This window comes from Stomoxys calcitrans, chromosome 5 (assembly GCF_963082655.1).
Source record: "Stomoxys calcitrans chromosome 5, idStoCalc2.1, whole genome shotgun sequence".
Taxonomy (NCBI): Eukaryota; Metazoa; Arthropoda; class Insecta; order Diptera; family Muscidae; genus Stomoxys; species Stomoxys calcitrans.
The window spans coordinates 131,283,600-131,297,275 of NC_081556.1; the positions used below are offsets into that span (position 1 = coordinate 131,283,600).

The 13,676-nt window shown below is 37.9% G+C and overlaps 1 protein-coding gene across 1 annotated transcript; it reads right to left on the minus strand.

Annotated features, from left to right (window-relative positions):
- Window positions 1-9,125: 9,125 nt before the first annotated feature.
- LOC131997991 (coiled-coil domain-containing protein 1-like) lies at window positions 9,126-13,419 on the minus strand. The gene is made up of 4 exons (XM_059369942.1): window positions 13,350-13,419; window positions 12,846-13,267; window positions 9,416-9,776; window positions 9,126-9,355 (listed from the first exon to the last, which is right to left on the minus strand). Exons 1-4 carry the CDS (start codon window positions 13,417-13,419, stop codon window positions 9,126-9,128), a joined length of 1,083 nt encoding a protein of 360 aa, XP_059225925.1.
- Window positions 13,420-13,676: the final 257 nt, after the last annotated feature.

Genomic DNA, 13,676 nt, shown 5'->3' on the forward strand with positions numbered 1-13,676 from the left:
TGAGCCTCTAGAGTGCGCAATTCTTATCCGATAGGAATGAAATTTTGCACGACGTGTTTTGTTATGATATCCAACAATTGTGCCAAGTATGGTTCAAATCGGTCCATAACCTGATATAGCTGCCATATTAACCGATCTTGGGTCTTGACTTCTTGAGCCTCTAGAGTGCGCAATTCTTATCCGATAGGAATGAAATTTTGCACGACGTGTTTTGTTATGATATCCAACAATTGTGCCAAGTATGGTTCAAATCGGTCCATAACCTGATATAGCTGCCATATTAACCGATCTTGGGTCTTGACTTCTTGAGCCTCTAGAGTGCGCAATTCTTATCCGATTGGAATGAAATTTTGCACGACGTCTTTTGTTACGTTATCCAACAACTGTGCCAAGTATGGTTCAAATCGGTCCATAACCTGATATAGCTGTCATATAAACCGATCTTGGGTCTTGACTTCTTGAGCCTCTAGAGGGCACAATTCTTATCCGATTTGAATGAATTTTTGCACGAAGTATTTCGTTATGATATCCAACAACTGTGCCAAGTATGGTTTAAATCCATCGATAACCTGATATAACTGCCATATAAACAGATCTGGGGATTTGACTTCTTGAGCTTTTAGAGGGCGCAATTCCTATCCGATTTGGCTGAAATTTTGCATGACTTTTTTTATTTTTACTTTCAACAACTGTGTCAAATAAGGTTCAAATCAGTTCATAACCTGATATAGCTGCCATATAAACCGACCTGGGATCTTGACTTCTTGACCCCTAGAGGTCGCAATTATTATCCGATATGCCTGAAATTTTGTACGACGGATCCTCTCATGACCATCAACAAACGTGTTTATAATGGTCTGAATCGTTCTATAGCCCGATACAGATCCCATATAAATCGTTCTCTCTATTTTACTTCGTGAGCCCCAATGGACGCAATTCTTATACGAATTGGCTGAAATTTTACGCAGGTCTCCAACATATAATTTAATTGTGGTCCGAACCGGACCATATCTTGATATCGTTTTTAAGCAGAGCAACTCTTTTCTTATATCCTTTTTTCTCTAAGAAGAGATGCCGGGAAAAGAACTCGACAAATGCGATCCATGGTGAAGGGTATATAAGATTCGGCCCGGCCGAACTTAGCACGCTTTTACTTGTTTACACTTTGAGTAGCCAAAATGCCATTTTACAGCTACATATGCTGAAAAATATGGTCATCCAATATGCCCCTCGACATTCGTACCGAATATGCTTAAGATCGGTCTATATTTCGATATAGCTGCATTTCTCAATTTGAGATCTTGGACTTATAAGGGGCGCATTTTTTGTCCGGTTGGTACGTAGAACGGTCCAGATTTGAATATAGCTGCAATATATGTCGATCTTCCGATTTAAAATTGTGACCTATAAAAGATGAGTTTATTAAGCACAATGAGTTCTATTAGGCCCTTCGGTATTCGTACCGAGTATGGTCAATATCGGGCTACATTTGGATATTGCTGCCGTATGTACAGATCTCCCGATTTAAGTTCATGGAACAATAAAAGCACATTTATTACTCGATTTCGCAGTTGTGTTAGACCCATACATAACCTTTTTTTGAATATGGTTGCTATTGGTTGATATTTGATAAATTTTTCACTATATTACGACGAAAAGTCGTTAATATATACATATCTGAGGAGGTGAGTTTCAAAAGTTCGTCCCGTTCGATTGTATACTTTCACGGGGAATTGTCAGATATTTACCCATTTGATTGCCGCTATGACGTTGTATTGGAGCCTTCCCCCTCTAAACCATTCCAGGTGTTGTTGCAATTTTTAAACCACCATCATTGCATTTGGCAATGCTATTATTATCATTGTTACGATTTTGTTAACTTTGAGGTGTTTGAGTTCGCCAGCAATAGCAGTTTGTGCTTTTTCAGCCAAATATAACGAGGAAAGGAAATATCCTCGTTAAATATTTTTCTTTTTAAATAAACTCTAAAACAAATGGTTTTGCTGGCTTTTAAACCATATAAAGAACTGTAAATAAAACTTATATCATGTAGCTGTCAATACTAGTTTGACAAATGACACTTTGTGTCATCTGTCCTGTAATTTACAAAAATTTCAACTTAGCTATGAAGAGTTTCGAAAGTGTACTTAATTAATTAATATCAATTTTTAAAACTAAAATCATTTGATATAACATAATTTATTGAAATTCCGAGTAGATACTTAAAAGCATTTTAATTACTTGCATAGCATAAAATTACTAGTCTTCACTTTGGTCAACAATTTAAGAACTCAATCATCAATTATGGCATTCCAAAACACATATGTCGCTCAAAAGCAAAAAAAAAAAACAAAACATTTCTTATAACTTTATTACTAGCTGTAATTGAATAAAGCTTGCCCCAAATTCCCAAGAACTTAAACTTGAAGGCAAAAGTGCAGCATATTAAATGACATATTCGAAACCAGCAATCCATTATGGCTTATGGAGAAATAAGGCTACCTAAATGTCCTTTTATATCTACCAACTCTTGCTTTTCGTTATGAAATTTGTGTCAGCCAAGAAATTATCGATAAACTCAATTAAATCCCTTCCAAGAAACAAAACAACAACATTAACAAGAAGTAGAAAAAAAAACACAGTCATTGAAAATAGTTTCAGACTGTTCTGGATATGATGTAAGCAATCGTTTATTAAGGCGGTTGGGAAAATTTTGTGTTTTTTCCCTTAGACACCCACAAAATAAATCTTTAATCAAAGGACATTTGTACAGACATATACATCCACTTACTTAGCTTTGAGACTTATTGGAAGATCATTAATCATTTTTCCATCAGTCAGTGCAATAACCTTATAATAAAAGTGCGTCTATCACGAAGACAAGGCGAAAAGGATACATGCAGGAATTTGAGACGCTAGTGGTGTTTTAATACTTGTGATAAAAACCGACTGTGGGGTTACTTAACTATTGGCTTGATGTATTACTTTACTTCAATACTTACTTTAAATGGCTGTGACATAACTTTTGTTCCTCTAGCTGAACGTAGAACAGCGTTCCAAGCGCCTCGATCGTCTGCGCTCATTCGAAAATCTCTGACACCAAGTTTCGATATGTCTCCCACCACTTGATCTTTCCATCGGGCTTTTGGTCTTCCCAGTTTGCGTGTACCACCGTGTTTGCCTTCAGAAGACTTCTTTGCTAGAGCTTCTTCATCCATTCTGACACCATGACCTAGCCAACGCAGCCGTTGTATTTTGATGCGTGTGATTACGCTATCGTCGTTATACAGCTCATACAGCTCATGGTTCATACCCTTGCCTATATTCTCCATTAACGCAAACTGGTCCATATATTTTACGAAGAATCTTTCTCTCAAATACTCCAAGTACTGCCTCATCTGCTTTCACAAGTACCCAATTTCGTATTTTACTCTCCAATACCTTTAATTCGATACCTATATTGTCCCAATCGGTCCACTTTTGATTTTGGGTTGTGTTTTTGTCATAAGGGGGAGGGTCATTACCCCTTCCGATACTGCCTCATCTGCTTTCACAAGTACCCGGATAGTATCTGTGCCTTGTATAGTGTCATCTTTGTCTGTCGAGAGGTGGTCTAGTTTCTAAACAGCTTACTTAGTCCAAAGTAGCATCTCTTGGCCAGTATTATTCTTCGCTTAATCTCAAAACTGGTGTCATTCGTTTCGGTTACGGCAGTGCCGAGGTAGATCAAGTTACTGACTATCTCAAAGTTGTGGTTCCCAACTTTCTCCACTTTCCTTGTCTGCTCGGTTGTGCAAGGCTTTATGGGAGTGGAAACCATCCATTTCTTCTTATCTCCATTTACTGCCAGACCCATTTTCACCGACTCTCTTTCGATTCTTTCAAAGGCTGCAGTTACTACTTCCGGTGACTGACCTATGATATCAATATCGTCGGCATAGGCGAGTAGCATGTGTTCTTTTGTGATAAGTGTGCCATATCTATTCACTCATGCATCTCGTAAAATCTTCTCTAGCAGGATATTAAAGAGATCACATGATGGGCTCTCTCCTTGTCTGAAACCTCGTTTGGTATTAAATGGTTCGGAGAGATTCTTTCCTATTTTTACTGAGGAACGCGCATCAGCAAGTGTCATCCTGCAGAGTCTTATTAATTTTGCAGGGATACCAAACTCAGACATGGCTTGAAATGTCTTTGATCGTAAAGGAGTATCTAAGGCGGCTTCGTAGTCAACAAAGAGATGGTAGGTGTTGATTTGTCCTTCTCGGGTCTTTTCCAGGATTTGACGCAGTGTGAATATCTGGCCTAGGGTGGATGTACCAGGTCTAAAGCCGCATTGATAGGGCCCAATTGTCTCATTGACTTTAGGTTTTAATCTTTCACACAGTCCGCTCGAGAGTATCTTGTATGCGATGGGGAGGAGACTTATTCATCTGTAGTTGGCACATTCCGTCTTGTCTCCCTTCTTGTGTACGGGACATAGTATGCCGAGGTTCCAATCATTGGGTATGCGTTCTTCTATCCAGATTGCGCAGATAAGCTGATAAACGTGTCGCCTCCGGTCTTAAATAGTTTAGCGGGTAAGCCATCGGCTCCTGCTGCCTTGTTGTTTTTTATTTGGGTTACTGCTACTTGGACCTCATTCTGACTAGGAGTTAAACATTCTATACCATCATCAGGGATTGGTTCTGCGGTAACCGTCTTCGCCGCCAACATCGCACACTAGCAGTTGGGTAAAATATTCTTTTCATATCCTCAGCAGAATATCTATGTCAGTTACCAGATTTGTAGTGTTTATTGATATTAGTCTTAAATTTCTGAACGACAATGGCGGTGGGAAAGACATAAGCCGGAAGTCGATTTTACATACGAATGGTTCGGGCGAAAAATGAATTTTCTCGGTAATGCATGGTTCGGTCGACTGGCCAATCTATTACAAACGGATGTGAGTTCCTGGTAAGTCTTGTATTCTTGGTGAACATTCTAACGTCAGGGATAAGAAGACGAATATCCCTGAAACACAGGCCATGAAAATAACGATAGAGCAATACAACGCTACCCACATTCCGACAATGTCCAAGAGAAGCCATAGAGTTCGATACCCTACTGTCCCCAATCAACACCATCGCTCTCCGTTGAACCCGGTCAAGTAGCTCCATGGATGATTTTGGAACTTCTGCCCATATATGAGAGTTATATTCCATCCTCGGCCTGATGTATGTTGTATAGATATTGAGAAGATCAGAGGAGGTGAAATATTTCTTGCACCGCTTAAGAAAGCCCAAACACTTGAATGCTTCTTTCGACACTTCGAATACGTGTTTTGACCAACGGACATCACATTGTATCTTCATGGCCAGAACATCAAGAGCATCTGACTGCTCAATATCTATAGCGTCGTTAGATATCGACGATTGAAGTGGGTCAGTGTGACAAGAAACAGCACTGCGTCTTCTGTGCGTTAAAATCTTCTCTGTTTATTCTACCCCACTCGGAAATGGCCAACAAATCCTGGGAGAGCATCTCATCCATAATGCGCCTCCTGTCCACAATTTCTTGAGGTCTGGGCCTATGGTCGAATGAATATGAATGACACAGACTACTGTCATCGGCAAATGAGTAGACTGGATTCGAAGTCTGACCCAATAGATGGTCAATGAAAATAAGAAAAAGGGAAGGGGAAAGGACAGAGCCTTGTGTTACACCTGCGGTCAATGTATACTCATCGGATGGGAACCCATCTACAACAACTCGTATAGTGCGATCTCTGCACGATATAAATCGTACGAAGTTATTACCATCACCAAAAGCGACAAGCTTTGATAAAAGTGCACCGTGCTAGACCCTATCAAATGCCTGGGAGATATCCAGAGCCACGACCTTACTCTCACCAATCAAGTGGATAGAGTGACTCCATCGTTCCAACAAAAATGCCATTAGGTCTCCCCTAGAGCGATTTCTGCGGAACCCATACTATCTGTCGCTAAGAAGGACTTTAGACTCTAAGTAATCTGACAATATGATGGTTTACCATACTCTCCATAACCTTAGAGAGCGGGGAGCATATTGCAATTGGCCGGTAATTCGCAGGGTTGTTCGCCCCACCTTTCTTGGGGGTGGGCTGAATGTTCGCAACCTTCCAACGCGCTGGGAAAACACCCGCACTGTAAGCAAGGTTGAAAAGGTTGCGTAGTGGACGAGCAAGCGTCGAAGAACACTTACAAAGGACAAGTGATGATATATCGTTCGGGGCCGCAGATTTATAAACGTCGAGATCCGCAAGGACCCTTTTAACTCTGAGGCATCGAACTAGGTACACTATAAATCACCGGATAGTGGTTGATTGCTAAACTTCAAGCAAGAATTTTCTGCAAACATTTCAGCCAGTAGATTTGCCTTGTCAACCGGGTCAGTGAATACCTGATCATTCTTAATAAGAGTTGGGATTGCCGATGGGTTGCCCTTTACTCTTTTTACGAATGGCCAAAAGCTCTCTCTTCCTCTCGGAGAAGCAATAACTTTGGCACGAAGACGCTGTTCGTAAAGAAACTTTTCTTGTCTAAGTACTCTGGCACACGAAGTTCTTGCCTTTTTGGGCAGCATTTGGGTATTGGCATTTTTGTTCAGACGCCAAGTCCTAAATGCACCCTCTTTTGATCTGACAGCATCTCTGCATTCCGCGTTAAACCAAATTTTATCATTTAACCGATAAATTCTTTGTCGGAATTTTACTTCCTCCACGGTTTCAGCATGTTTCAGATTATGATTACCAGATTATATTATCAGTGCGGTGGTCGTGGGTTCGAATCCCATCAGAGGCCTGGTCTGTCCCTGCTGAGGCTTAACGATGGACTAAAATTGTCAAAAAGTGTCTTTTTAGAAGATGGACTGCCACTCTAACCTCAACTAATCCATCAAAGAACTTGTGAACCCATAATAGGTTACTTATATGAAGCTTGAAAATGAAACCACCGTATCTCTCAAATTTTTAATGAATATAGACCATGTTTACAGAAGGTAGGGTATCAAAATCTTGTTATTTTTGTTGTACTTATTAAACGGATTTTCTTTGGAGATGGAGATTTCATTAGCAGCATTCGTCTGCATATTCCCATAATATTGAGTGGATTTTCTTGTGAGAGAAACTTTTTCGAAATAAAAATATTGACGTCATCTCTGTTCAGACCATGATATTTATGTTTTTGTTGTTGCTGTTGTGCTCTCTTCCGTTTGTTTGTTTTTGCTGTCGCCTATGCCTTGGCCGCCTGGTCTTTGGCTTATTATAACACTAAAGTTCGTTGTTTCATTGGTTTGTGGGTGCTTTCGTTTGATGTAATTGACAACTCATGCAGGAAACAGGCTATTATCCTGATATTAAACTTGAAAACCCAAATTGGCATAGATATATTGGCTTGGCATTACAATGCAGAGTCTTTGGTTTTGGTATACTCGTAGCCGTAAGGGGGGCATGGGCGGAAAATGGGAAGTTTATTATTTTTCCTGTTTCCAGTAAGTTGTTGACTGGGCCCGAAATACTTGACAAGTGTCTGAGAGGACGGGCGAAGGGGGCGAAACATGCCACCAGAAATTGCCATAAAATTTATTTATTTTGATCCACAGTTTTATTGAACAACAATTTGGATTTGGATTTGTTTTTGTAATTCTTACTTGCTTTTCTTGTTTTGCCCAGTCACGACGACGATTGTTGTTAAATTACTATGTTTGATTATTGTTATTGTTCAAGGGGGTGGGGGGGGACTTAAGTGGCATTGGCAGTGGCTGGCTAGCTGGCCATGGGGTTGGGGTGCTAGTCCATGTCGGTGAGTTATGCGGTATATGAAATTCAATTGTTGTTCGCATGATTTGACTTTATTTTCATTTTTCGACCACCATCATGAGTTTCAATTTTATTACATTTTATTTATTTCTATGGCAAGTAACAACCCCTTTTAATTCGCTGGCATATTAAATGAAAGGTTATTTGAAGGTTATTTAGTTACCGGTGTTACTATTTAAATGAGAGCAATTTGATTGTCATGTTTCCGAAAAACGAAATGCTATGTTTTTGCTTTATTCAGTCATTTAGTTCAGTTCAATGTAGTTTAAGGGTGTTAATTAGGGGTAAATAATAAATACAAGACAAGTGGCTTACCATAATGTTGTCCAATACATCAGAAAAGTATGTCAAATGCATTCGATTTCTATAGTTAACATTTTGTTTGATATTCCTTTCTTTAATGCATTGAAATGTAAATTGGTGTTTCTAAGAGCGCACCGGTTTTGATGAATGTAGGGTTTGGTAAGAAGTGCACTGAATTTTTTTTAATCTGAAGAAAGTGTAACTTCCGGTTACCAAAATCCTTAAAATGGCATATCACAGAGATGTGTAAACTGATTTGAAAGACATATTGTTTGCACCGTAACCCACCACACATCCAAAAAAACACTCTTTACTGCTCAGTAAAACGATAGGCACAAATAAATGATGGGAATGGGTGAACCGATTTCAATGATATTTTGTAAAGGTAACAAATAACCGGGGGGAACATCCACAAAACACCTCGAATTTACGAATAATCAGGACAGTGGGTGTAAAATGGAAAGTATAATAATTAGTCTGATATAAAAGTTGACCCAAAGTGGCTGAGGGCTGACACATCCACATCGTAGATACCAATATTCTCATCGTGGATATCAATATCCACATCGTGCATATCATTATCCACATTGTGGATGTAATTTTCCACATCGTACAGATCATTATCCACATCGTGGATGTCATTATCCACATCATGGATATAATTATCCACATCGTGGATATCATAATCCACTTAGTGGATATCATTATCCACATAGTGGATATCATTATACCAATATTCTCATCGTGGATATCAATATCCACATCGTGCATATCATCATCCACACCGTGGATGTCATTTTCCACATCGTGCATATCATTATCCACATCGTGCATATCATTAGCCACATCTTGGATGTCATTATTCACATCGTGGATGTCATTATCCACATCGTGGATATAATTATCCACATTGTGGATATAATTATCCACATTGTGGATATCATTATCCACATCGTGGATATTATTCTCCACATGGTGGATATCATTATCCACATCGTGGGTATAATATCATTATACCAATATTCTCATCGTGGATATCAATATCCATATCGTGCATATCATCATTCACATCGTGGATGTCATTTTCCACATCGTGCATATCATTATCCACATCGTGCATATCATTACCCACATCGTGGATGTCATTATTCACATCGTGGATGTCATTATCTACATCGTGGATATAATTATCCACATTGTGGATATCATTATCCACTTAGTGGATATCATTGTCCACATAGTGAATATCATTATCCACATAGTCGATATCATTACCCACATAGTGGATATAATTATCCACACAGTGGATATCATTTTCCACATAGTGGATATCATTATCCACATTGTTGATATCGTTACGCACATCGTGGATATCATTATCCACATCGTGGATATCATTATCTACAGTGGTGATATCGTTATACACATCATGGATATCATTATCCACATCTTGGATATCATTATCCACATCATGGATATTATTATCCACATCATGGATATCATTATCCATATAGTGGATATTGTTATCCACATAATGGAAATCTTTATCCACATTATGGATCTCATTGTCCACATCGCGGATATCATTATCCGCATTGTGGATATCATCATCCATATCGTGCATATCATTATCCACCTTGTGGATATAATTATCCGAACCGTGAGTACAATTTTTCACATCTTGAATATCATCATTCACATCGTGGATATCATTATCCACATCGTGGATATCATTATCCACATCGTGGATATCATTATCCATATCGTGAATATCAGTATCCACATCATGGATATCATTATCCACATCATGGATATCATTGTCCACATCGCGGATATCATCATTCACATTGTGGATATCATTATCCACCTTGTGAATATAATTATCCGAACCGTGGGTATAATTTTTCACATCTTGAATATCATTTTTCACATTGTGGATATCATTATCCACATCGTGGATATCATTATCCACATCGTGGATATCAGCATCCACATCATGGACATCATTATCCACATCATGGATATCATTTTCCACATCGCGGATATCATCATTCACATCGTGGATATCATTATCCACATAGTGAATATCATAATCCACCTTGTGGATATAATTATCTGAACCGTAAGTACAATATTTCACATCTTGAATATCATCATTCACATCGTGGATATCATTTCCTGTATGGCGGATATCTGTATCCACAGTGCGGATAGTTATCCTCACCGAGGATATCATTAGCCACATCGTAATTATCATTATCCACATCGTGGTTATCGTTATCCACATCGTGGTTATCATTATCCACATTGTGGTTATCATTATCCACATTGTAGATACCAATATTCTCATCGTGGATATAATTGTCTATATCGTCGATATCATAATCCACTTAGTGGATATCATTATCCATATAGTGGATATCATTATCCACATTGTTGATATCATTATCCACATAGTGGATATCATTATCCACATAGTGGATATCATTATCCACATAGTGGACATCAATATCCACATAGTGGATATCATAATCCACTTAGTGGATATCATTATCCACTTAGTTGATATCATTATCCACATAGTGGATATCATTATCCACATGGTGGATATCATTATCCACATAGTGAATATTATTTTCCACACTGTGGATATCATTATCCACATTGTTGATATCGTTATACACATCGTGGATATCATTATCCACATAGTGGATATCATTATCCACATAGTGGACATCAATATCCACATAGTGGATGTCATAATCCAATTAGTGGATATCATTATCCACATAGTGGATATCATTATCCACATAGTGAATATTATTATTCACACAGTGGACACATTATCCACATAGTGGATATCATTATTCACAAAGTGGATATCATTTTCCACACCGTGGATATTATTTTCCACATCGTGGATATCATTATCCACATTGCTGATATCGTTATACACATCGTGGATATCATTATCCACATAGTGGATATCATTATCCACATAGTGGACATCAATATCCACATAGTGGATATCATAATCCACTTAGTGGATATCATTATCCACATAGTGGATATCATTATCCACATAGTGGATATCGTTATCCACATAGTGGATATCATTATCCACATAGTGAATATTATTATTCACATAGTGGACACATTATCCACATAGTGGATATTATTATCCACATAAGGGATATCATTATCCACATAGTGGATATCATTATCCACATAGTGGATATCATTATCCACATAGTGGATATCATTATCCACATAGTGGATATCATTATCCACATAGTGGATATCATAATCCACATAGTGGACATCAATATCCACAAAGTGGATATTATAATCCACTTAGTGGATATCATTATCCACATAGTGGATATCATTATCCACAAAGTGGATATTGTTATCCACATAGTGGATATCATTATCCACATAGTGGATATCATTATCCACATAGTGGATATCATTATCCACCTTGTGGATATAATTATCCGAACCGTGGGTATAATTTTTCACATCTTGAATATCATTATTCACATTGTGGATATCATTATCCACATCGTGGATATCATTATCCACATCGTGGATATCAGTATCCACATCATGGACATCATTATCCACATCATGGATATCATTTTCCACATAATTATCTGAACCGTAAGTATAATATTTCACATCTTGAATATCGTCATTCACATCGTGGATATCATTTCCTGTATGGCGGATATCAGTATCCACAGTGCGGATAATTATCCTCACCGAGGATATCATTAGCCACATCGTAATTATCATTATCCACATCGTGGTTATCGTTATCCACATCGTGGTTATCATTATCCACATCGTGGTTATCATTATCCACATCGTAGATACCAATATTCTCATCGTGGATATAATTGTCTATATCGTCGATATCATAATCCACTTAGTGGATATCATTATCCATATAGTGGATATCATAATCCACATTGTTGATATCGCTATACACATCGTGGATATCATTATCCACATAGTGGACATCAATATTCACATAGTGGACATCAATATCCACATAGTGGATATCATAATCCACTTAGTGGATATCATTATCCACATAGTGGATATCATTATCCACATAGTGGATATCATTATCCACATAGTGGATATCGTTATCCACATAGTGGATATCATTATCCACTTCGTGGATATCATTATCTACAGTGTAGATATCGTTATACACATCGTGGATAGCATTATCCACATATTGTATATCATTATCCACATAATGGATATCATTATTCACATAGTGAATATCATTCTCCAAATATTGGATATCATTATTCACATAGTGGATATCATTATCCACCTCGTAGATATCTTCATCCACATCGTGGATATCATTATTCAAATCGTGGATATCTTTATACACATCGTCGATATCTTTATCCACATTGTGGATATCATTGTAAACATCATGGATATCATTTTCAACATTGTGGATATCATCATTCACATCGTGGATATCATTTCATGTATGGCGGCTACAGTATCCACAGTGTGGATAATTATCCTCACCGAGGATATCATTAGCTACATCATGGATATCAATATCCACATCGTGGATATCAATATCCACATCGTTTATATCATTATCCACATCGTGGATATCATTATCCACATCGTGGATATCATTATCCACATCGTGGATATCATTATCCACATCGTGGATATCATTATCCACATCGTAGATATCTTCATCCACATCGTGGATATCATTATTCAAATCGTGGATATCTTTATACACATCGTCGATATCTTTATCCACATTGTGGATATCATTATAAACATCATGGATATTATTTTCCACATTGTGGATATCATCATTCACATCGTGGATATCATTATCCACATCGTGGATATCATTGTCCACATCGTGGATGTCTTCATCCACATCGTGGATATCATTATTCACATCGTGGATATCAGTATCCACATCATGGATATCTCTATCCACATCATGGATATAATTATCCACATTGTGGATATCTTTATCCACATCGTGGATATTATTCTCCACATCGTGGATATTATTATCCACGTCGTGGATATAATTATCCGAACAGTGGATATAAATTTTCACATCTTAAATATCATCATTCACAACGTGGCTATCATATCCTGTATGGCGGATATCAGTATCCACAGTGTGGATAATTATGCTCACCGAGGATATCATTAGCCACATCGTGGATATAATTATCCACATCGTGGTCATCACTATCCACATCGTGCATATCAAAAAGCCCGCTAACTTTCGAATAAGCAAATCTGGACTCTTTTGTTTCAATGCTATTAGTTGGTTAGGGTTGGTTGAAATTGCAAATGGGTCAAATGGGAATTGTAAATATGTCTAGATGTCACAGAGTCGATTTCTCAATTTTGTGTTATGAGAATTTATTGGTCGGAATTCTTATCGCATTTGGCTAAAATGTTGGCATGATATACAACATTTCGTCCAAATTCGCTTAAGCAAGATTTTGCTCCCTTATAC